Source organism: Embiotoca jacksoni, unplaced genomic scaffold, assembly GCF_022577435.1.
Source record: "Embiotoca jacksoni isolate LCO1_2020_lvr unplaced genomic scaffold, fEmbJac1.0.p SCAF_20, whole genome shotgun sequence".
In the NCBI taxonomy this organism is placed as follows: Eukaryota; Metazoa; Chordata; class Actinopteri; family Embiotocidae; genus Embiotoca; species Embiotoca jacksoni.
Window position 1 is genome coordinate 4,181,704 of NW_027185341.1, and position 23,419 is coordinate 4,205,122.

Below are 23,419 nucleotides of genomic sequence, written 5' to 3' on the forward strand. Positions count from 1 at the left end.
ATCACAGTTAACAACATGAAATGGTAAAACAACACTGTTTTTGATACGGACAGTTCACCACGGTGGGATTATGAAGCAAAAGAGGTTGTACATTTATTAAACTTGGACCATTCCAACTGCTAAATAAAAAAAAAAAATAGCCTAATAAAAATAACACAACAGACTACATAATAGTGTTGATGTTCATGTTTTATGTACAGATTTTGGCAATTCTGCATTAAAAATACTAAATATTGCCCACTTGGAGAATCCACTCCATCACCTCCTCCTTTACTTCTAAAGTTAACTACTAAATGAGAAGCTCAGCTAACAGAAATCAATACAGCTCATATCAGAAACATTACCTCAATATAATTTGATGGCCCAGATTTATTATACTATTATTATGTGTGATTTATAATGATCATATAGATTTTAAATGCTCTGACTCAGTCCCTTCCCACGTTATAAATGCAGAAACTACAAATGAGAAGTCAAGGCAAATTCAGCTTTTGGCTTGACTTGAAGGCATCATCACAGGAGAGACCTCGTTTGAAGTCAAACCGAACATGAATTAGTGACAAACATCTGATTTCAGTCTCCTCACAGTCCCTTGAATCTCAAACCTATCTGGACAGAAATGTCCTAAAATGCTGCAACTCAAAGTGCGACTCTGTAAACCAGCCACCACAAATATCACATTCTTCATCTTGTTTACAACCCAGGAGAGTCCCCAGTGCCGCTCCGGGAGACACTGTACCTACAGTGTCCTTCTCCTTTTCTGTTAGTAGTCGATGCACCGGAGAGCAGCGATGGTGGAGGCCAGCCGACGAGGCAGCAGTTTGGCCGTCTGTCTGTAGTCCTCTGGTTTCGCCCTCAGCAAGGTGACGATGTGCTGCAGGGCGCGTGAAGGCTGCAGGCCCAGAGCGTCCATCACGTTGCTCAGATAGTCTGTGGGGAGAAAACGAGATGATTCGACACACATTAACTCAACCGGTGGCCACCGAGCTTTTCAACTGATACCGGTGACTATTAAATGACAACATGATTTTATGTCGCTATCTGGCCGTCCAACATTTTGGTGACTGTACCGATATCTGTGGCCAGCTGTTTAGTGGAATGGCTGCTCAGTTGGGGGATGAGCAAAATTGCATCGCAGTACGTCTGCATGGTTGCCCGAGCAATGGAGCCCAACCAGTAGTCTGCCGTGTTGTCCAGCTCGGGAAGGTCATCGCCTGAGACAGAGGGGAGGTGTTTCAGAAGACCATCAGTTCACAGGGTGTCCAGGGAACGAGAATGAATAGAAACGGGACACTGATAAGGAGGCATCTTTATAGAAGACGTGTCAAGTCGTTTTCTCTTTAAATTTTGAGTAAAAATGAAGAATAAAAACAAAAAAAAAGGCAGGAAATTGTTGATTTGTAGAGGAACAGTTGGTGGAAATAAACCAGAAAAGTAAGAGAAAGAAAGGACACGGGAGTAAAAAAAAAAAAAAGAGAACAAATCTCAGAGACAGATGGAGAAGGGAATCAGGGCTGATGGTCGGTCACCTTGCTCTGGAGGGAAAGGCAGCTTCCCGGCGTGTAAGGCCATCTCCAGTGCCGGGTCTTCCTGCGTCACGAAAGGCTCCAAGTGGAGGGGCAGAGACATCAGGTACTGCCCTATCTACGTGGGGGGGGAACAAACTCCTGTAGTTTGATACAGCTGGTTTCTGACAGCTACAGTATCAAATACACTGTGCCTGCATTTGCTCTAAATATATACAAAAAGCACTAGTTTCACTCAATCTAATCACATAAATCCTGATTTGTGCTGCACAATTTAATCAGATCTATTATTATCATTAACAGAACATCATGACCTCGAATAAAGTGGAACATGACTAACATTTGTAATGTATTCTTGAGGTGACAGGCTGAACGTAGGCAGGTCCTCTGTGAAGCTGTCTCCAAAACCAGGCGCCTCTTGACTCTTAACACAAACAGGGAGCACAAATCCAACAGCAGGAGGTCAGAATACATCCAGCACTCAAAGGCACGACGTCAATCCGAAAGCTCTCAGCACTCAAATCACATCTATTATTATGTGAAATCAAATAACCCAGAAACTTGACACGTAATCACCTCCATCTTGGAGACGAGGCAGAGCTGGTGTTTGATCTGCAGGAAGACGGAGTCGAAGGCCAGCTGGTGGGCCTGCTGATTGAGTCTGGTCAGAGCAGTTCTGGGCTCAGCTAACAAGCTGGAGTTACCGGTGCCCTTCTCCTGCAAGACGAGCAGCAAGAGACGCATGAGAAGAGCTGCAGAGGGCCTTTAATAAACCAACAGTTCCCTTCGGAACACAGACTTAAATGATACCTTTAACGAGTACAGGACTTCCATCAGGTTGTTGTATTCAGCCACGTTTCCCCTCTGAAGGTAGTTGTACTCCTGCCAGGGGTTCTTGGTGGCGCTCCTCCTCTCTGTGGAGCTGGCCTCCTGGATGCCAGCCAGGCTGCGTGGGCTGTACGACTCGGACAAGTACTTTCCCGCCGTGCCCAAGATCCTGTGGGAAGGATCGATCACAGAGAATGCGAGCGTTTCCTTCAAATCAGAGACCTAACGGTGCGGTTCACTGTCCGCTGAGATGAAAGGTTTCACGTAAAATGGAACAACTCGAACATCCAGTAAAAAAAAAACACTTCTCTCACTTGTTTGACAGCTGTTGCTCAAAGGCCCCGCATTGTCGAAGTAACTCCCCACACGTGGCGATGATCCTGCAACGTGAAAATGGTAAATGAAAAGAGGACTTTTAGAATAAAAGTATGCAATCTAATCAAATTATTTCCAATAAAAAAACAACATTAACCTGACTGAGTTCTGGAAGGCTGTCCAGTCCTCCTGGAAGACGGAGGAACTTGGAGTATCCTCAAGTTTACACTTCTTCCTGATTGACTGGAGTGTTGTGGAGAAGTCTGATACATATCTAGAAGGAGCACAAAATTAAAGCTGGCAACATAAATCAAATAAAGTCCGCATACATTAAAATCAGGCAAATTATTTGTATGAATAAAGTAAAAAGGTTAATTATGGCTGATATGATGAATGTAATACGAGGGTGCATCAATAAGTTCCCAGACTGCTTCTGTTTAACACAAACGATAAGCAGCACCGTGACGTGCGCGGAGCGCGAGGAAGGCGTAACCCAATGAGTGGAACAAATTTCTGATTTAAATCAGCATCACAATTGCACATGCTTTTGTGAGCAGTGGTCCGGACGCGTTGGTGATGTTTTATGTCCAGAAACTTGTTTGTGACAAAGACATCAAAGAAGCAGGCAGCAGGAAGCCAGATACTAGCGAGTCGGAGCAGCGGGGAGCGACAATTGTGTTGTTGTAGGCGAGAAACTTAAGTGCTTTCAAAATGGGCTCATTGTCATGTTGTAGAACCCAAGTGCCATCGCACCACAGTTCCGATCGATTGCATTGAATATTTTTCCTCAGGCGCCTCAGAACATCACAGCAGAGCAGTTTATCAGCGGGAGACGAATTCACGTCAGAGAAAACCCACCCGGTTGCTCGACCTGATGCGCCTTTTCTGGTTTTGGGCAGGTCTGCCAAAGGGAAACGTGAACGTCACTCAAAACACCTCTGGGGGCTCATTGGTTCATTGCCTAAGGCTTCCTGAAGCGTTTGAAGTTCAAGAGTTTGACACGAAATTTGACGTGCATCCTGTGGTCGTGTCCACGGTGTGATCGCGGGGCGCGCGGACTAGTGCTCACAGAAAGGTGTGTAACTCGAGAAGCGATGATGATCAGGCAAGGAAATTCGTACCACTTACTCATTAGGGTTGTACCTTCTTCCTGCTCCGTGCACGTCACAGTGCTGCACTCCGTTCCCGCGCAACAGGAGTGTGGTCTCTAAACAGATTGATCCACCCTCCTAGTGTTTGGCTTATGACAGTGATCGTGAGTAAAGGATGTTTACTTGGTGAAGAGGGCTTTGAGGGCTTTGAGGAGGCCACACACTGCCAGTCCGTCAGTCAGTTTGACACAGCGGTCCACAGCAGCACTGGCCAGGCTGAACAACTTGCCTACAGAGTGGCTCAACTCTTCTACACAATCAATGACCTCCCCGTGTTCCTGAAAACAGGGAAGAATATCGAGTGTTTGAAACAAGAAGTGCCGTAAACAAAGGAAATAAAACTGAAAATGACATGTGAATCAGACAAACATAACAGGTTTTAATAAAAATGTCTCATCTTGTGGGTCTGTGTTTTTGTATGTGGTGTCTAACCAAAGGTACAGCGCTGATCTGGATGAGCAGGTGGGCTTCCTCCAGCTCTCCATACTGCAGTTGATAAGATTTGTAGGAATCATACAGCGCACAGACCAGCTCGTTCACCTTCAGCAGGTTGTTCTCACCTGGGGAGAGAAACGCGTACAGAACATAAGGACCCACAGTAACTCCGTCACATCTTCAGGGTCTACAGTCATGACACATCTCCTCACGGACCGTGGTGTGGCAGCATGGCGGCCTCCAGGCTGTGTCCAAAATTGGACGTGGTGTGATGGAGCTCCAGCAGAGTGTCCAGCCGCTGCTCTTGGGCCGCCCGCTCCATGGCCGTGCTCAGGCACACGGGGATGGACGGCACCGTGGCCCCCAGAGTCTGGATCAGCAACACCGTCACCACCTCATACGGGTTCTTGAACACCTGCAGTGGTTGCAAACAGTTGGGTTAGAGTTGGAGCTTTTCACTGAACCAATCAAGTGTTGATGTTTCAGTGTGTCCTACCTGACTGGTCCACTGCAGCTGAGTGTGCCACGTGGAGAGCAAAGTGTCGTAGAACTCAGACAGCTGCTGGTGCAGGCTGAGCTCGCTCTGAGCGATATCCTGCCACATGCTCACCAACTGGCCCTACAGACGCCAAAACAAACAGTCATTCACATGCAAATATGATTTTACGATTGGCTTACTTATTTAATAATCATTGAGATCAGTGAGAGGCCAGCAGCAGCAGCTACCTTGTGACACTTGTAGTAGTACGCGAGAAGCTGTGGCATCCTATCTATCTCTGTGAAGACTTTAACAAACAGCTTGGCTTGGTCTGCAGAGAGGAAATAAACATACAAGTATGTGTACACTGAGAGCGAACTACAACAAACAAAGACATGGCAGAAGGAATGAATCTGAGCAACACAAGGCTTGTCTCCAGGGTTCGTACCTATAGACATGGAATTAAAAGTTGCTACTATTTGCGGGCTGGCCATGGCCTCCAGTCGGTTCTTTAGAGCCTCCAGGTGGACACACTTTTCTGAGTAGTCGGGTGTGTCCACCAGCATGGCCAGGCTGTTCTGCATGCTGGTCAGCTTGGAGGAAATCACTGCAAAGTCCTGGAAAATAAAGAGAACATTATTAGCAGTATTTTTTAATGTGCACACAAAATATATTTATATTCTAGCAAAACCTGTCCTGCATCCAATTTACAGGATGGTTGCCTTGCAAATTTTGATGAATCTGAACTCGTCCTCATGCATTACAATAATATCATTTTTTTTTCAGGATTAAAGTCAGGTTAAACTCTTATTGTAATATTCTCATTTTGATAAACGTGTATACGAATGCGAGGCCTGGATGAGTAACAAAGGCTCATAAACACACAGCCAGTGAAGTCCTGTGTCAGCCTCTTTCACGTGTACCTGCGTTTTGAAGGTCTCCTCGATGTCAGCACTCAGTGTGCTCCATTTGTCTGCCTCCTGCAGAGCCTCAGCTGCCAGCTGCATGCGACTCTTCACTTGATCGATCTCCACCAGGACCTGGTGAACATGACCAACACGATAATCAAATATCCCCCGAGCGCACGGCACATTTCACAACACTGTCAGGCTTTGGCTCTTCCAATGATTACTGTCCTATCAGGTGTGTCATTGTGGATTTGAATCATTGTTTCACTTGCAGATCATATTTGAAGTACAGTTACGGAACTGTTCGCGCACCTGCATGGACTGCACCGTGTCCTGCTCGAACTTCTTGATGTCCTCTTTGACCAGGACCATCTGCTCCTTCAGGAAGGAAGCCTCCTGTTTCAAAGCCTCCACATCTCGCAGCACTCGCGGCATATTTTGAAGGGCCTGATTACTGCTCTCTGCACAAAGATGCAGTCACACATGTCAGACATACAGACATTCAAATCTATAACAATACACTGATAGTTTTCATCTCGTTGTTGGTGCCACTTTGGTTATCTTGGGTACGGGTTTGCTCATTTACCTTCTACACACTGGAGTATTTTTTTCTGATTATGCATCACATTATATTTGTCTTGGCTTAAAGGCATCAAACTCTCAGGAAAGTCAAATTCAGTTGTGGGTGGATGAAAAGCACTTTCCTCTCTTCATTCACGACTCTGCATAGTCATCATGTTTCAAGCCAAAGCTGGGTGACTCATGTGTTTGGCAATTATCATGTCTATGGCAGACAGTTCATTTTTATATAAATATTGTAATGATAATAGTACAAAAGTATGTGAAAATGCATAGTTTTCACGTAACTAGGCTGCTGCTTCAGCACCTAAACTCTCCAGGAACCGAGGGAAACCAAGATGTCATTGTTTTGAACGTTTCTCATAAAATGGAGGATTGAATCTAGAAATAATTCTACTTTTAAAGTAAACAAACTATTTAAAAACCTACTTGGACTTGCTGGAAAATGCAACAACGCAAAGCTGAAAACAGGAGGTTTTTCTGAGTTCATGAAGAATTGACTGAGATTAATGATGGACATCCGATACAGTGATGCTGCAAAAATACGCTCATAATACTAATACTGACTGAAAATTGAATTCAGATTGTGTACTTTTACTCTTGATACCGAAGCGCATCTCCTTGCTCATACTCACATACTTAAGCGAGGCTTTGAATGCAAGAATTTACTCGAAGTCGAGTATATTTTCACGGTGTGCTATTCACATTCAGGTAAAGGATCTGACAACATCTTCCACTGCTGCCATTAAACGTGCAAGAAGACGCATTGACCTTCGATAGCATTGTTGACTTCCTGGATGAAGAGCTGCAGCTTCATCACCAGCGTGGCGGCGTGCGTGTCCGCCTTCCCCGGCGCGTCCTTCTGCACCACCCTGAAGGCGCCGTTCACCCAGTCTTTCACGTCGAAATCATCGTCCAGGAATTTAGAGAAATCCATCTCACTCCTTCTTCAGTGGAAGCAGCTGGCTGGTGTTCAGTCCGACTGTCCCCGGTCGGTGTCACCGGCCCATGGCCGACGTCGGCGTCGCTAATTCTTCCCAAACAATGGTTTCGACACGAATATAAAATAGATAGCCCAGGAAAACGAGATTATCATTACAACCAAATACAGTTCCAACAACGCGACGGCCTCCTCCAGAGTTATTTTTTAAAGGTCTACAGCTTTAAAAGGAGAAAAGCGCAGACATTTCTGTACGTCTAGAGCTGTTAGTGCAACTGACAACAACTTCCGGTTGTGCTTTCTATTTACCTTCCCCCAAAACAAGTGCTAACGCAACTGACCAGCTCGATATAATCTTACCCGAAGGATAAAATAAAAAAAAAAAATAGACATTTTGTCCACAGAATGTGAACATTGGTGTTGTTTTTAATTAAGTTACATCGAGTCTGAACTCGAAAAAAGAGGGACCACGTAATTAGTTTGAATGTATGTTTTATTAGTTTGGAGCAGTGTCACACATAATATGTCCGTGCAGAAACGCCCTACAAACATCTGGCACTTGTTTGCCCTGAACATGACTCTCGGGTCGTCCACACTTCCAGGTTGAGTAATGCCCTTAAACATATTCTGCGCATCAAATACTTCAGATTACAAATGTTTCATTTGAGCATTAATGTTAGTGGACACATTACTGAATATACAACACATAGGTCTGACTGTTGATACCGAAAATGCAATTTTGCATTGTGTTATTGGGTGATTGGCATTCTCACCCAAATACACAGTAGTGTTTAGAATCGGGGTGTTTGTGAAATAAGATTTTACAAAAATAACAAAGAGTATTAAGAAAATAAATTGAATAACAAGGGTACACATCGTGTTTGTTGATTACAGAGGCATAGAAAATGTGATGTCGCTCTAACTTCATTCATCCTTGTTTGATACTTCCACATTCATACCATATTACACAAATTATTAAAGAGTGACAACAATACTTTAATGGTGTTTGCATGAGCTTCACACACTCAGGCTTTCAGATTAAAGCATCTCATTTATTTCCTATCTGCAGCAGTAGACATTCATCACTTTACAGTCTGGTCCATGAAAATGATCCTAACCATAAAGGCAGTAAAAGGCTACATGGAAAGTGGGAGCTGGATGACAGTAAAGCAAAGGAAAACACATCAAACATACCTCGGTCAGTTTTCAGCAGCTACCTGGGAGGACATTAAAAAGGTATTGTACCTGTTATTCAGCTCACTTTAAGAGATGGGAATAATTGATGATGTCAAAGACACTGTGTTCAAGGCTCCTCTGTTATCTGGCCACCCAGTTTATAGTTGTATTTGTCAACCACATGTGAAATTAATTCTTTTCACACTGGACCTCATTTTTACACTGCTTAGTATCTGTGACTTTAAACCTTTACTTGTATTTAGGGTTGATTAGATCCATAAAGATACACAAGTATTTTAAAGTCAATTTAAAAAAAAAACAAAAAAAACAATTCAAAACATTTTATAAAAAGAAAACCTTTTAGTCCAAAAAAAAAAAAAATCTAAATTCCAGTCATGAAAGTCAGCAGTTTTGTGTGTGTGTGTGTGTGTGTGTGTGTGTGTGTGTGTGTGTGTGTGTGTGTGTGTGTGTGTGTGCACTGTCACACTTAGCTCCTTCAGGCCTCTTCTTGTTCCTCAAACTCCACAGTCTCCAACAAACCCTGAAAACAGAAGTAGTGGGAGTTGCAGTAGACAGGAAGCTTGTTGGGACACGAGCCCAACACCTCTGGCTTCAGTGACGAGAATGGGTTGGCTCCGCTTCCCTTCATGTCCATTTCCAACTCCAGCAGGATTTGCAGAGAGTAGGTCATCTCTGTCTCACTGCAGACAGAGAGGACAAAGAGGACATTGTCAGTAGCCATTACACATATGCAGCAATATATATAAACAATATACATAAACTTTCAGTGATAACAGAGCCACAAGAGGATAGAGCGTGGGCTTGGTTAACTGTGGCGGTATCAAACTTTTTTTAATTTTTTTTTTATTTATTTATATATATATATATATATATATATATATATATTTGTAATTATTTACTGCCACACACTTCTTCAGAAACATACTGTATCGTACACTAATGAAAGTTCAGTGACATCAGTGTCACCGAACGACTTTGTGAATTATTCACAGTGAAATTAGGTGGTGTGCACGAGGGCTGAGTGATGAATTAAACATGTGTTAAAGGGAAAGACAGTTGTACCTTATTGCTGGTTACTGACTTTAGTTTAGAGGTGATATCGATTCGATTTCTCGTTTCAAAAATGCACACGCAACGTATTTGCACAAAATTAGAGCTCAGGAACTCCCATATAGGCTATATATGGGTGACAAGTAGATTAAAACCAGCCCAGGTAGATTAAAACACTCTCTTTCAACGTATAGGTAAATAAAACACTTCTCGTAATTCACTCTTTTCAAACTAACGTATTTTTTTTACGTTGCAGTTACTAAGTGGGACTCGAGGCTTCTCTGTGCGAAGCTACTTATCTAACATCTACATTGTACCTATAGTGCTGCTGTAGCATAAAAAATTACCCTTGTGGGATTACTAAAGTAACTATCTATCTATCTATCTATCTATAGCCTGCATATGAGGCGTTTAGGGAACATTGGTACATCGTGGTGTCTACCGATGTTATGCAATTGAGGTGTTTAGGGCGACATCTGTAAATTGTAGCTACAGAGACCAACCTGGCGTACACTGTCCCTCTTTAAACAGCGTTAATACGTAGTAACGTGTCATGAAACAAAAATGTAAGAGTAAATATTGCTAAAATTGTGCCAAAGCACAGTACATGATCAAATGTTCGTGGTTATTTGCACCACTGTATTTCTTCCAGGTAGTCCACCCATGTGTGGCGACTACTCCATAACACTCACTTAATAGCGGTGAACACAGAAGGAATCTCATAATCCCTGAGGAGCAGAATTGTTGGAAGCCAACCGTCTTCGAGGCCTTGACTGGCATCAAACCCTTGACACAAACAGAAGTGGAGCAAAAATCAGAAAGTGTTCAGTATGAAGAAGAGCCTCTTCCTCAGAAGCTCGTCTAGCTTGCTGTTTATTAGCACACAGCACAAACATGTGTAAAAGTGGCATTTGGTGCCATATTTTTGTGTCATGGAAAAGGCTGTTCTCACTTGGATGAAATCCGACTACCAGGTCTGGCTTGGCTGCTTCCTCTTTCTCCACCGCATCCTCCCAGAACTGATGGTAGAGTCCCTTGTAGGCACTGATGTAGACCCTCTGCTTGGGGCCAAACGCTTTAAGAGGAGGCCTCACAATGGGGCCGTCCACCACCTCTGGTCCCACCATCACTACCTCTATGCCCTGGTGTCCGGGGAACATGTTGTTTAGCTCGTCATAGTCGGTCACCCGGGCTGCCAGTGTCTCACTGTGGTCTGCTCCCACCAGGTGAACGGTGAGAGGTTTGGAATAAGGGTTGAGACCAAACAGCCTCATTCCCCAGGCGATCGTCAGCGGCCTGGAGAAGAACTCGCTGCAAACCCTCCACAGAGACTGCTTCAGGTCGTCATCGTCAGGCCGAGGCCTGCCAGCGTTAGTCCACAACCCTTCCATGTTTGCTCCTTTTAGAATTGGATCGAGGCCCACTGTGAGATCTCCCTGCATGGCAAGCCAGTCGTCCCAACCTTTAACCTCTGACTGGGGCTTGGACCATTTTTCTGTACGGAATGGAAGATCTCCTGATGATAGAAGGGAAAAGAACGACTATTGGCTCAGTACTTTGACAGAAGTAGAGACTTAGCTTTGGTAAATTGCCCAGTCTTGTACAACCTTATACTTTAACTTAATGAAAATACCATATTCCTTTCTTGGAAGAAGAGGAATCTACTTTTTTTTTTTCACATTGACTTTTACTGTTTGTGTGGACTGTCTTTCACACGTTACCTTTGAACACAAGCCATTCAACAACTCTGTCAATGGCAGCTAGACGCAGTTGTGAGCAGAACTTCTTGTGTTTGCGCCAGTCGTCCTTCTGACAATCTTTACAGCAGTAGTAGACGTTGAGACATCTGGGAAAAGAGAAGACGAAAGGAGTTGACTTTAAATTTGTAACTTTGATGTTGGACTGTCTTGGCAGCACAGGTCAAATGGACGAAATCTGAATTGTTTTTATATAATTATTTTACCTGCCACAACGCTTCAGGTCCTGTGGGTTTGAAAGTTGATTTGGGAGTTTCTCACAACCAGCACAGACTTTAAAAGATTCCTCCATCTTCTCGAACATCTCTTTTTGTGAGCGAAAGGCCATAGGTTTACCCCCGGTCTCCGCAACAGCTCTTCAAAGGGAACCATTACAGATTAATGGCGTAAAACTGACAAATTGTTGATTAGTAACTTAAATAATGATCAGTTATAAACAATACAAATATCCGTGTTGTTAGAAAGTGTGTTCAAACTGTATGTTCAGCAGTGGACTACGGAGGGCTGACTCGTCTATTCTTAGTATGGGAAATTTGAGTGGAGGGAATGCATGGGCAGATGGATGCTGAGTCTGAATGTTGCAGACAAGGGACAGAAAGTGAACGGAGCACGAACAAAAGCTATAAAACAGTCTATGGTGGCATGAAAGTATCCCAAACAGTCACTCACAAGTCATGCTGCCTCTGTCAACGTGTTCCTGTACGCATGGCTGACTTCACACACACTGGTCATTTTTAAGGTGAACATAATCCTAAATTAAATGAGCTGCCAACAAAATGAGGAAAACAAATTCCACTTACCTCTCAGCTTCCGTCATTTGAAGTTTATGTGACTGAGTCTGACTCAGACGGATTTCAAATGCTTCCTCTGCTGCTGTTTCTCCGCTTTAGTGATATGTGAGCAGCCTGTTGGGGGGCTGCTGTGCCAGATTTAGCACTGTGCTTGGCCTTCTAAAAAGGTCTGACAGATCCAGACTTCCCCAGAGCCTCTTGTGGAAATATTTGTTGAAAGAAATACGTACGCCAACAGGTTTTATGGCATAAACCTATAGACTATTGTAAAATCAAATTAGACCCAGAATTAATTCATTCTAATGAGGACACAGTGACAATGCCTCGACCTAAACCCCACCCACCCCCACCTGCTTACCCCCTCAGACTCCCCACCCCAACCACAAGTGTTACTGAACTTTCTGTGTGATTTTACCACTTTAATCCACAAGAGGTGAGTGTCGTACTGTTAACAGACACAGTAGTACATCTAACACAGTGTTATCAGTATCACAGTTAATCCTTGTTTTTTTTTTTCACAGTTTTTAAAGACAGATTCTCCAATACAGGCCCCTATAAGCATCTTTAATGTACATATATGTGGAGATCATTTAGATAAGACTGGATCCTTGATTAAGTCATTTTACATGTTTATTAATGGTTATTTATCATTAAGCTTTTTCAATCGGATACTGGTAAATTATAGAAAGATTAGGCAATATTTACTTTTGATTGATGCAACAACAAAGAAAGACAGCACATGAACAATTACTTGAATCATTTGCAGAAAGTCTATGAGTCGTCTTGTCAACATTACAGTGAATTTTTAAAGCTGTTGCAGAGAAAAATTATGCAATTTGTCCATGCCTTGAAATATAATACTGTCCAATATAATAGGCCTTCAGTAATAAGTGAAACACGATTCAGTTTTGTGCAGATTGTGTCAGACAAGCAGTGACTTATCTCGATGTAATTTTCAATATGTGGGCTTATTCATGGCCTTTCTTAAGGGAGGCTGTAGCTCAGTCGGTAGAGTGGGTTGCACACTAATCAGAAGGTTGGTGGCTCAATCCCAGCTCCTCCTGTCCACATGCCCAAGTGCATTTAAGCAAGACACCGAACCCTAAAATTGCTCCTGATGGTGTACCATCAGTGTGTTGTAACTCACTTTGGATAAAAGCATCAGCTAAATGAAATGTAATAAGAACATTGTATGGTAAAGTGTTACTGTTGCTTAATCCATCTGGTTTTATGCAGCTATTGTAAGAAATATGGAATTACTCCCACCCCAGAACAAATCACAGGAAGCCATCAAATGATGACTGAACCAATTTAGGACTCATTATATATGTAGAACAATGACCCCTCATATGAAACAACCATGTCACCTCGGGGCACCGACAGAGAACAAATCTTTGGGCCCCCCTGGTGCTGTCATCCTACAAAATACGCTTTGAGGGATTTCTGTAATCTGCCTGATTAATTAACAATAACAGAAGTAGAAGGATGGTGCTTAGTACACTTTTGAAGCAGTGAAGTTGCATTTTTCATGATGAAAAAACAATCTTTGCTTCAAATGACAGAAGTAAGCTTCAGTTTTCATATTTGGGTGGCAGCACAGCAGAGTATTGTTCATCTCTCAAAGGTCACAGGAAGTGACCCCAAAGACCTTGGGAAGTCCAAAACCACACCTTTAAAGTCCAAGCAAGCTCTGATTTTCCTCTAGGGGCTCTTAACTTTCTGCACCAGGCCCTTCAAAGTCTTCTTGAAGCTGCAGTCCCTGGAAACAGACGTAATGAGAGTTGCAGTAGACTGGGGGTTTGTTCGGACAGGCCTGGCTGTACTCTGGCTTCTGTGAAGTGAACGGATTGAGTCCATTATATCTGATGTGCATCTCCAGCTGCAGCAAGATCGACAGTGAGGATTTGAGCTCCATCTCGCTGCAGGGACAAGGAGAGGGTGAAGAAATCAATCAATTAAGTAAGTTTTATCCTCTTGTGACACTCATGAGAGGCTTAACACCTCTTCACAGACACCTAGAATAATTTTTTTTTTTTTCTAGAGGAACAGCATCAACGGAAGAGAACAACAACAACATTTGTAACTTTGCTGTGAGTTACACTCTGCAGGGGGCAGCAGAAGAAACAAACCCTTTATTCAGCTCGGCTTTCATACAAACGGGAAACTGGTGTTTGTCACCAGAGTGAAGAGGGAAGAAAGAAGCTCTGGGTGTGATCTGGGTGTTGGGCAACAAATAACAATGCTGAGACAAAGGACTGAAGTGAAGAGGTCAGCTAGGTAAGGAGTGGAGAGACCAAATTCTATAAAGCATGTGGGTGAACAAGACGCTGCCATAAAGGAGGTGCAGGAGGTTGTTGGGGCCTCAGATGGTAGAGTGGGTTGGCCAATAATCATAAGGTTGACGGTTAGAAACTGCTGTCCACATGCCAAAGTGTCCTTAACCCTCCTGTTGTCCTTGGGTCAAAATGACCCGCAGCTGTGTTCAACAAAGTTCTATTTTATTTTCATATTTTTTGGGATCATTGGTGACAAGGAGGCTGTGAGGGTTTCTTTAAAGAATGATGACCAATGATCCCAAAAAATATAAAAATATAGAAATAAAATAGAACTTGGTTGAACACAGCTGCGGGTCATTTTGACCCGAGGACAACAGGAGGGTTAAGACAATGAACCTCCAGTTGCTCCTGACGGCAGGCGAGCACCTTGAATGGCAGCTCTGTCACCACTGGTGCGTGAATGTGTTTGAGTGGGTGACTCACCTTTGCTAAGGTAATAAAGCGTTATATTAGTGCAGACCATTTGCCATTTGCTCTATGTTAATCATTTCTGATATTACTTTGTGGAAGAGTTATACAAAATCAGTTAATGGGAATTTCCAATGTTCACTATTGCTCAGAGAGCAAGAGTTATCATCTGTACAAACTGTGAAACAAGTGTTTGATAATACGCTTTACCTGTACACGCTAAAGAAGGAAGGGATGTTGTAGTCTCTAAGAAGCAGAAGGGTGGGCAGCCAACCTTCTAGCAGACCCTTGTTAGCGTGAAACCCTGGAATAAAATCAATAAAAAACATGTTTCATGCCAGTAAAATACACATCAACTCTCAATCAAAGGCTTGGCATCCAAAAAAACAAGCCAATGATTTTTTTTTTTTTTTTGCAAGCAGCTTATAAGACCACAGTTACGTTTTAAAGTTAAGCGATCCATTTGTATAAATAATGACCATCTAGGGTCTCTTCATCATATGACCTTTGACCTGACATAAAATGACTACGACCTCTTGACACCGAATTGCATGTTGGTGGCACTAACTTACTTGTTAGCAAATAGGCATGAGCTGAGAAAGTATTCCTTTTCTGTGAAAATTAAAAATGGCTGTCAACCTGTTTCTGGTAAGAAAACACCAACCAGGCCATTCATTTTCAATTCAGGAACATCTGCAGCTAAAATTTGAATTACAAAATAACCGGTGTCAGATTTGCTTACGGTGTGTTTGCACTATTCAGGGTCTGAATTGTTGTTTGGCTTCTTGTAGCAGTGAAAGCACAAACACTGTCATGTCATCACCTTTTTACGTTGCCACTTGTTAGCAAACACTTGTTCATTTACACATCCAGCAGATACGAGCAGCATGTGGAGTAATTTGAGTCGTGTTTCTGGACAGCTGATGAGGCCGATATTCACCCTCCTTCCCCGGGGTAAATATATGGATCTTTAACTGCTGAACGCTCCACCCTGAAAATGAGACAGCTGAATGACACTGACACCGAAAAGCTTTTCAGCTGCCTGTTTCTCACCATCCCAGTCTCTACAGACTGACAGGGAAAAACTCAGGAGTTTTTTTTCTCCAATGAGGTGAAGATCAAACAGATTAGTCTTCAGCTGGCCGGGTGGTTCTCTTGTTATCTAGAATATAATTCCTTCGGCCCTTACCCAATTATCAGTCAATATGACGAAGGTAGTCTTGCTCCAGATGAGCAGACCACATTTAAGATTTTCAGCTGGTCTTGGCGAAGCTTGTTCCGACTCCAAACTCGCACCAGGCCAGCTGAAAATTCATGACACCGTCGCTCAGTCACACAGATGATAAACTGCAGCAGTCCGGCTATATTTAAGATGGTTTAGGTGTATACATAATCCTGCAGCATATTAACTGACAGATGTCACTTTCCCCTGACTCCGGTTTTATATCAGTAGTAGGGGTTTTGAGCAGCAGGGCGTAGTGTGGTGAAAAGTTTGCCCTTCAACCAGATTACCGAGGTTCAATCCACCATGGCAGCAAATACCGCAAATCCATCCAGCTGAAGTGTCCTTGAGTGAGACAAAAACCAGGCAGGAAACAAACCAGAATTTCCCTATGATGATAAATATATTTCATCCAAGAGAGGGATGTCATAAAATATTACATTGTACTCGATAATTAGTAAAAAAAAAATGTGCATGTGAATGCACAATATATGTGTATTAAACCTTCAGCTGAACTGTACTACTGCACTTTGTGGTGTACGTGCAAGTTACGTGTGCATCGGGGGGGGGGGGGGGGGGGGTCACAGCCTGCTACAGAGGCAGAGAATTGTACGGCCTGTGATAGTGGGACACAGATGGTATCATGTTATCCAGCGCCTGCCACATCTTTCCAGGGAACTCAAACTGCAGAGAGAGGGGATTTTCATTTGAATAATGTATGCCACGATACGAACATCCCAGAGGTTACACTTCTCATCATGATAAAACATTTAACAGGGAGTAAGTGTTTAGAGTTGTAGACCTTCAGGAGATAAGGTGACAAAGAGAGGCTATAGTCTGACTGGTAATGCTGTAATAATTGCCTAGCACCAGTGTGAATTTGGGCCATATGGTGGATGAAGGTGCTGTTAATGTTTCTTGGTTTGTAAAAAAAAAAAAAAAAAAAATGATGCTTCAGAGCTCTGAAAATCCAGCTGACTTCATGGTGCACAAAAAGCAATCTGGATGTTGTGTTTATGTTTATAAGGCACCTGTTTTATCTCTGTAGGATGACATTACGTAGCCCACATCAATCTCCTTTGTGAAAGCTGACAGCTGACATCACTCTTACTCTCAGAGGTCAATGCTTCTGTTTCCCTTCTATATTTTTTTTGTCTAGTAGCTTTCCCTTCTCTGACTCTCACACGCAGACACCTTCTTCTTTATTCCCTCCGTCATGCTGCCTGGTTCCCTATCACCTAAACAGTGTCATAATGCAGTGGTCTGCCAGCTTTGCTGCAAGAAATGCAGCCAGGCTTTCAGGCAGTTTACTTGCAGGATGACTGATCCCTGTATATTTAGCTCCAGTGGAGCCTGCGGTGATAACTGAGTCAGGGGTTACGGGTACATTTGGGTCGGGGCTTTACTGCTGATTTGCAGGTTAAAGGGTCAAATAAGAGATTCGGTGCAAGAGCTTAGGGAGACGTGTGGTTACAGTGCCACTTTAATGAGGTGGCTGTCCGTGAAAGTGGATAATGTGCCAGGTCGGTGTCAGGACCTCTAGGCTAACACGCTATCTGCAGTTGCCCTCTGTGTTTGTATTAACTAAATTCATATTCAGAGACAAAATATTTGACCAGATCAGAACATTGTTCGTCCTCAGACTGCTTCAAATCAGTGATTTTGCACACGACTGGGGGTGGATGGTGTTGGGCACAGGCTACCCCGTTAAAAGGGCAGCTTACTGACATTATGCTGAGTCCAGCAATCGTGAGCCAAGCTTCTTCCAAGCTGCTCCCATTAATCACCCAAATCCCCAATAAAGTCCTGGCGCTAATGAATATGCCAGCTCTAGTGAGCTACACGTCTCCTACTCTCTCTGTCCTCTGAAGGAGGTAATTGTCAGACGAACGTAAAGGAATACAAGCCACTGGTGACTGTCAGAGACAGCTGACCACTTAAGCTGTTTCTATTCATAGCTGCAGTGATCATCATTACGGTCTTTGCTGCTTGATTTTGAAGCATTTTAAGCCTCTTGTAAGATTTTTGTGCTGTTACGATCACCCTCACTTTTTGCGTGTTCATGTTTGGCAGGTAGTTTTGAGTACATACCAGGATGAAATCCAATCACCAGGTCTGGCTTGGCTGCTTCCTCTTTCTCCACCACATCCTCCCAGAACTGGTGGTAAAGGGCCTTGTAGGCACTGATGTAGACCTTCTGCTTGGGGCCAAACGCCGTGAGAGGGGGTCTCATGATGGGGCCTTCCACCAACTCTGGTCCCACCATCACTAGCTCTATGCCCTGGTGTCCGGGGAACATGCGGTTCAGCTCATCATAGTCAGTCAGTCTGGCTCCCATGGTCTCACTGTGGGATGCCCCCACTAGGTGAATGGTGAGCGGTTTTGCGTATGGGTCCAGACCAAAGTGATGCACGGCCATCCCAACTGTGAGAACCCGAGAGAGGAACTCGCTCTGAATTCGCCACAAGGACTGTCGCAGATCATCGTCTTCTGGGCGTGGCCTGCTGGCGTTTTTCCAAAGGGTCGTCATGTTGGCACCAGACAAGATGGTGTCCAGACGTGACGTGAGGTCCCCCTGCATGGGAAGCCAGTCGTCCCAGTTCTTAACCTCAGCAGCTGACTTGGACCACTTCTCAGTGGGGAATGGGAGATCTCCTGTATGTGTAATAGAGCATTTATGATGGATTTGTGACCAAAAGCTAAGAAACAGAGTAGTTTTGGTTCTACCTGCCAAGTATACAGTGTTTTTAGACTGAAGATTTAATTAAAGCTTGAGCGTATATGTCTCGGGCAATTCATTTCTGCAGCAAAGCTTTAAAATATGCCACTTTATTACTGTGATTTCTCTCTCTTTTTTTTTTTTTTTTTTTTTTTTTTAACTAAAAAAGCCTTTAGGCAGATTTAAAATTCGGCTCTCACCAGTGAACATCAGCCACTCCACCAGTCTGTCAATGGCCACCATTCGCAACGTCTTGCAGACCTTTTTATGCTGAGGCCAGTCCTTTTTCTGACAGTCCTTCGTGCAGTAGTACACATTCAAGCACCTGTCGGAAAACAACAGGGGGAAAAGTAACGATGAAAAAAAAATGGGACAACGTTTGTATGAAGGCATGTAAATGAAAACAATGATTTGTTAAAGCTCTTTATTCTCCACTTTACACCCCCCAAGCTACCACTGATTTACATTTGAATTTATAACCATATGCTCAGCATGGCTTTGTAGTTTTGAAGTTGCAATTTCCCTCTGATGGCTTGTCTGTTGGGTCAACCACTTTGTTCAAGACTGAAATTTTGTTAAAAGCCATTAATGAAATTTGTCAAGGTCCCAATAGGCTAAATTACTTCAGTGAGAACGCTATCTTGAGCATTGAGCTAAGCCAAGCAAAACCTCACAGAGCTGCTTGCACTACTGTAGACTCCGAATATTGTTTTACGCTAATGGAGTGACAAAATGTCTGCTGAGATTATTGGGGAAGTATGCAGTATTGTAGTGTATTTAAATACTTCTTTCTTCAGGTATTTGATGCTAAATAAAGCACTGCTATTAAATTACCTCAAGAGCTCAGGCCAGTGGCCTAAAGTAAATATTTTAGGGGTGCATGTAGATCTGTATTATTAGCCCACCTGTTTGTGCCAGGACATATTGTAAATAGTTTCATCATTCATCAAAACAGTCTTATGACCTTCTCATTCAGGGACCAACCCGAGACACCGAAGATAAATTGTCCTGTTTCAGACGATCGCAAACAGCAAAAATAACCACAGTAGGTAGAGTCTGGAATTTGTACAGATTATATGACCTCTGTGAATGGATGTGGTGGTGAGGTAATGTGTTGGATTAGAGGTCCGTCAGCCAGCAGCAGTTGGTGCATTGGGAAACTATGTTATTTTACCTTGCAATGATTTGCGGCCGTGGAGGCACTCAGATTTACATAAAATCATTTGTCAGCCATGCATGTTCCGTCATGGCACACTTTGTGCGTACTAATCCTCCAAAAGAGGCTTAGTGGACAAAGTGAGCCAAAACAAGGTGAGAAAAGAGGGGTGCCCTTGAAAGTTAAACACTGTTGTCCACTTTAATAAATAGAGCAATGTGAAACAGAATGAGAATTAGGAAAGTGTTGGAAAAGCAGCAGCGCTGGCACTGTTGAAGTGTTGGTGGTACACCTGATGTCAAAGGTCTGGGGGTTTTTATTTGTCAGCATTTCTACTTTTTGTCTTCCTAAATGCCTGCTGCTCCTGGTAAGTTTACTGAGAGAGGTGGTGGCAGCTGACAATTTCAGGGGAATGCACAAGCGAGAGACAGTGTGTACGAAAAGGAGTGAATACAAAACAGAAAGAGACTGAAAGAGAAGCAGAGAGCCAGAAGAAAAATGAGGCACAAAAACAATGAGGCAATCATGACAATGCAGCCGAGGCCCACTGTATTCCACTCCTTGTTCTCACTCCTTGAAATGCAGCCTGTGATGACTCTCTACTTAAAAACTTTCCTGTTTTAGCAAAGCTTACAATTATGGGAAGCTAAATTGACCAGAACCACCTCCTTGATATGCCTAGTACTCTCCTGCCCTCCAGACATTGGTCACATGTTGTTTAAAATTTTTGTCTAATACCGGCATTTTATTATTATGTACATTTTTAACGAAGTCCCTTTGCTGGTCACTTTTCTCTGTTCTTTGTGTTTGTTTGCATGTTCCATAGTGATTTTACACTATAAATAAATCAGAATTGAACTGAATCAATATTATGAACTGCATTAAGCCGCTACTAATAAACTACAGAGTGATAAATCCCAGTCAGGGGACTTAGCTATATTTGTAATTGGTCATTGTCCATGTCCACTGTGCAGACTTTGATGGCTTATCATTCCAGTGTTATAGAGCAGCAACTGGTAACACTTAACACGTGAACGCTATCGGACAACAACAACAACAAAACAATATCCTGCCGGCGTGATGACAGAGCTGACCGCCGCACGGTGTTTGTTTCAGTTCCCTAAAATACTCAGATTGTCTGCAATGATTAATGTTAATCAGCGTTAATGCTAGAGTACTGTACATCAAGCACAACGGACCGCCTCCTCAAGTGAACACACGGGTGATCTCTGCAGTCCTCCTCAAGCATCGCTCTTCACTCGTGGCTTTGCACTCACTTCACACAGCGTTTCAGGGTCTGTCCCTCGGTGAGGTGTTCAGGGAGTTTGTTGCAGCCGGTGCAGAACTTGAAGGTTTCCTCCATCTTTTGGAACATCTCCTTGTAGTTTCTGAATGAGATTCCTGTAGACTTTCCCTCAATAGCAGCCCTTATTAACAGAAATGAGGATAATCACTGACCGAGCAAGACACATGTTCTTGGTAGGTTAGAGACATTAAAGTAAAATTAAGAGGATTTTTTTTTTTATAAGCAGAGGACATACGAATTTATAAAGTGCAACTCTGTGAGACTCTAGCCAAACAAAATATATATGCCATATCAATTAATTGAAGTGTGGGAGTTAGAAAAATGAAAGTAACAGGAAACAGGTAAAACATCAACAGGTTTTTTTTGTACCTGTATTCTCCGTAGTCCTTCATGTTGAGCTTGTTGAGAATCATCTTAGAGATTCCAGGAACATGGGAGTCCAGAGAATAAAAGCCAGATTGGTCAGAAAATACGCTGTCTGTCCCCGGAGAGAAGGACTGTGGGAGCGCTGGGATCTGGGATGCCATGCTGTGTCCTTAGCTTTCTACTGGGAGAGAAATAAAGCATTCAATATTTGGTAACCTTACTTCTGAAATTCTACTCTTGACTCCCAGGTCATTGCAGAACAGATGATCACACTTGAGGATGTGAGAGTTTCACCAAGCAACAGTGAAACCCGCTACACATTAACTGTCCGGATTCATTTCCATTATACACTGTGTTAATCTAAAGGCAAACACCTTTTCTCAACATATCTATAATGGTGTGAAGTAGACACGTAGCCTCAAGACCATGTTTTAAAATACACACTCTCTCGCCCGGATGGCCGAGGGATCACGCAAATCTCAGACACGCAAAGGCTCTGATGTGTCCTTCGAGGTGAGTCATTGTTTTTCTGCCCTTGACAGAAATCCTCCGTCGCCAAAACCTAATGCCACCCTTCTTACTCGCATGTCACAAGATTTATTTCCTTGGCCTGACATGAGGGTAAATAAGAGGGGAGAGAAATGTGATCATGTGATGGTGGCGCGCGCAAGCACACGCACACACACACACACACACGCACACACATACACACACACACACACACACACACACACACACACACACATCTCCTTCTTTATTTTATTGGAAGCAAACCATAAAGACTAAGTTGCTAAAAATCATGTATGTGCCTTTAAATTCTTATTTATTGGTATATTTTTCAACATCTAGCTGTTTCTAAAGTGGAGCAGTACTTAACTTGGCCTTGAAAACATTACAAATTTTATTCTTTAAGACTCTCCTCTTAAGAACGGCAAAGTGCAGGCAAAATGCTTCACTTTATCACACTGAGGCACTCTGTACTCACAACGCTCCTCGTTCCAGTTTTACATAAAAAAAATTTAAAAAAAAAGTTTTCCTTTACTTTGAGGAACTCTGTATCTTTTCAATTTCATACCAAGTGTTTCTGGGGAGTGATCTAGTCTTATCATGTCTGCAGACAAAAATTGAAAGGCTTATATCTAATTAGTTCTTTCATATCTACAGAGCAGCAGGGAAGCACAGGGTTGGAAATGAACAGATTTCCCAGGAGAGGTTTTCACTTTTCTCTCCTCACATATCTGACCGCGACCGCGACCACTGTTGGCGTTTCAGGATGCCGAGTGCTTCCACTGACTAGTTAGTCGCAGCATTATCACATTTTCACCCCGACGCACACATGCACAAGTGACTAAGAGGAAGATGCCTCGGGATGTGTCCCAACACCAAAACAGAGAGAGAGAGGTATTTTAGTGGTCGTACCTTTGGTTCCAGATGAGTAGAGTGACTTCTAGGTCTTTCTTGTTGGTTCAGGATAAAAGGAAGTGAGTGACAGCTGCTTAGGCTGGATGTCACCACCCCACAGTGCCTTCCTGGTGCGTCTGCTGTGGTCTGTGAAACTTAGCCCTAAAGATGGAGAGGGGTGGGGTGACTATTGAGTGCTCTTGTCATATGAGGTTTAGGGGCGGGGGGCACGCACAAGTACAGAGAGGGGTGGGGTTAAGGGAGAAGTGGCGAGAGGTTTGCTCAAATCAGGATCTCGAGGGTGGGAGTCTTCTATAACAGAGAATTGTAAACACCATGTTCTGGAAAATATGGTGAATTCAGCTGGGAGGAAGAAGTCCTGAGATGAGAAGAAGCACAGACCAGGAAATGAAGAGCAAAGAGGAATCAGTGATGACAAACACATCAGAAAGTACATCTAAAAGTGCAGTAAACTCGTGTAAGTATGAGTGAAAAACATGTTAGATATGTAAATACACATAATTTGCATCTGTTTGTACCAAGTTTTTAC

The 23,419-nt window shown here is 43.2% G+C and overlaps 3 protein-coding genes across 4 annotated transcripts; all 3 read right to left on the reverse strand.

Annotated features, from left to right (window-relative positions):
* Window positions 1-171: 171 nt before the first annotated feature.
* On the reverse strand, window positions 172-7,446 carry cog7 (component of oligomeric golgi complex 7). The gene is made up of 17 exons (XM_069155745.1): window positions 6,992-7,446; window positions 5,954-6,102; window positions 5,657-5,773; window positions 5,182-5,350; window positions 4,982-5,064; window positions 4,752-4,874; window positions 4,472-4,670; window positions 4,253-4,380; window positions 3,944-4,098; window positions 2,827-2,943; window positions 2,669-2,734; window positions 2,337-2,523; window positions 2,103-2,243; window positions 1,867-1,950; window positions 1,530-1,644; window positions 1,071-1,214; window positions 172-930 (listed from the first exon to the last, which is right to left on the reverse strand). The coding sequence occupies exons 1-17, from the start codon at window positions 7,155-7,157 to the stop codon at window positions 764-766; spliced, it is 2,310 nt and encodes a 769-aa protein (XP_069011846.1). The 5' UTR covers window positions 7,158-7,446; the 3' UTR covers window positions 172-763.
* Window positions 7,447-7,652: 206 nt separating this feature from the next.
* On the reverse strand, window positions 7,653-12,253 carry LOC138201824 (putative protein MSS51 homolog, mitochondrial). Its single transcript, XM_069155329.1, has 6 exons — window positions 11,965-12,253; window positions 11,371-11,520; window positions 11,129-11,253; window positions 10,360-10,923; window positions 10,100-10,193; window positions 7,653-9,037 (listed from the first exon to the last, which is right to left on the reverse strand). Exons 1-6 carry the CDS (start codon window positions 11,979-11,981, stop codon window positions 8,833-8,835), a joined length of 1,155 nt encoding a protein of 384 aa, XP_069011430.1. The 5' UTR covers window positions 11,982-12,253; the 3' UTR covers window positions 7,653-8,832.
* A 109-nt stretch (window positions 12,254-12,362) lies between these two features.
* Window positions 12,363-23,064, reverse strand: LOC138202055 (putative protein MSS51 homolog, mitochondrial). 2 transcript variants are annotated; one of them, XM_069155747.1, is made up of 7 exons: window positions 22,888-23,064; window positions 21,472-21,646; window positions 21,074-21,223; window positions 18,841-18,965; window positions 18,013-18,576; window positions 14,910-15,003; window positions 12,363-13,874 (listed from the first exon to the last, which is right to left on the reverse strand). In XM_069155747.1, exons 2-7 carry the CDS (start codon window positions 21,627-21,629, stop codon window positions 13,667-13,669), a joined length of 1,299 nt encoding a protein of 432 aa, XP_069011848.1. In that variant the 5' UTR covers window positions 21,630-21,646; window positions 22,888-23,064; the 3' UTR covers window positions 12,363-13,666. The 2 variants fall into 2 exon arrangements, with proteins under 2 accessions (XP_069011848.1, XP_069011847.1); XM_069155746.1 differs by having other exon boundaries at window positions 21,472-21,649.
* Between the last annotated feature and the right edge of the window lie 355 nt (window positions 23,065-23,419).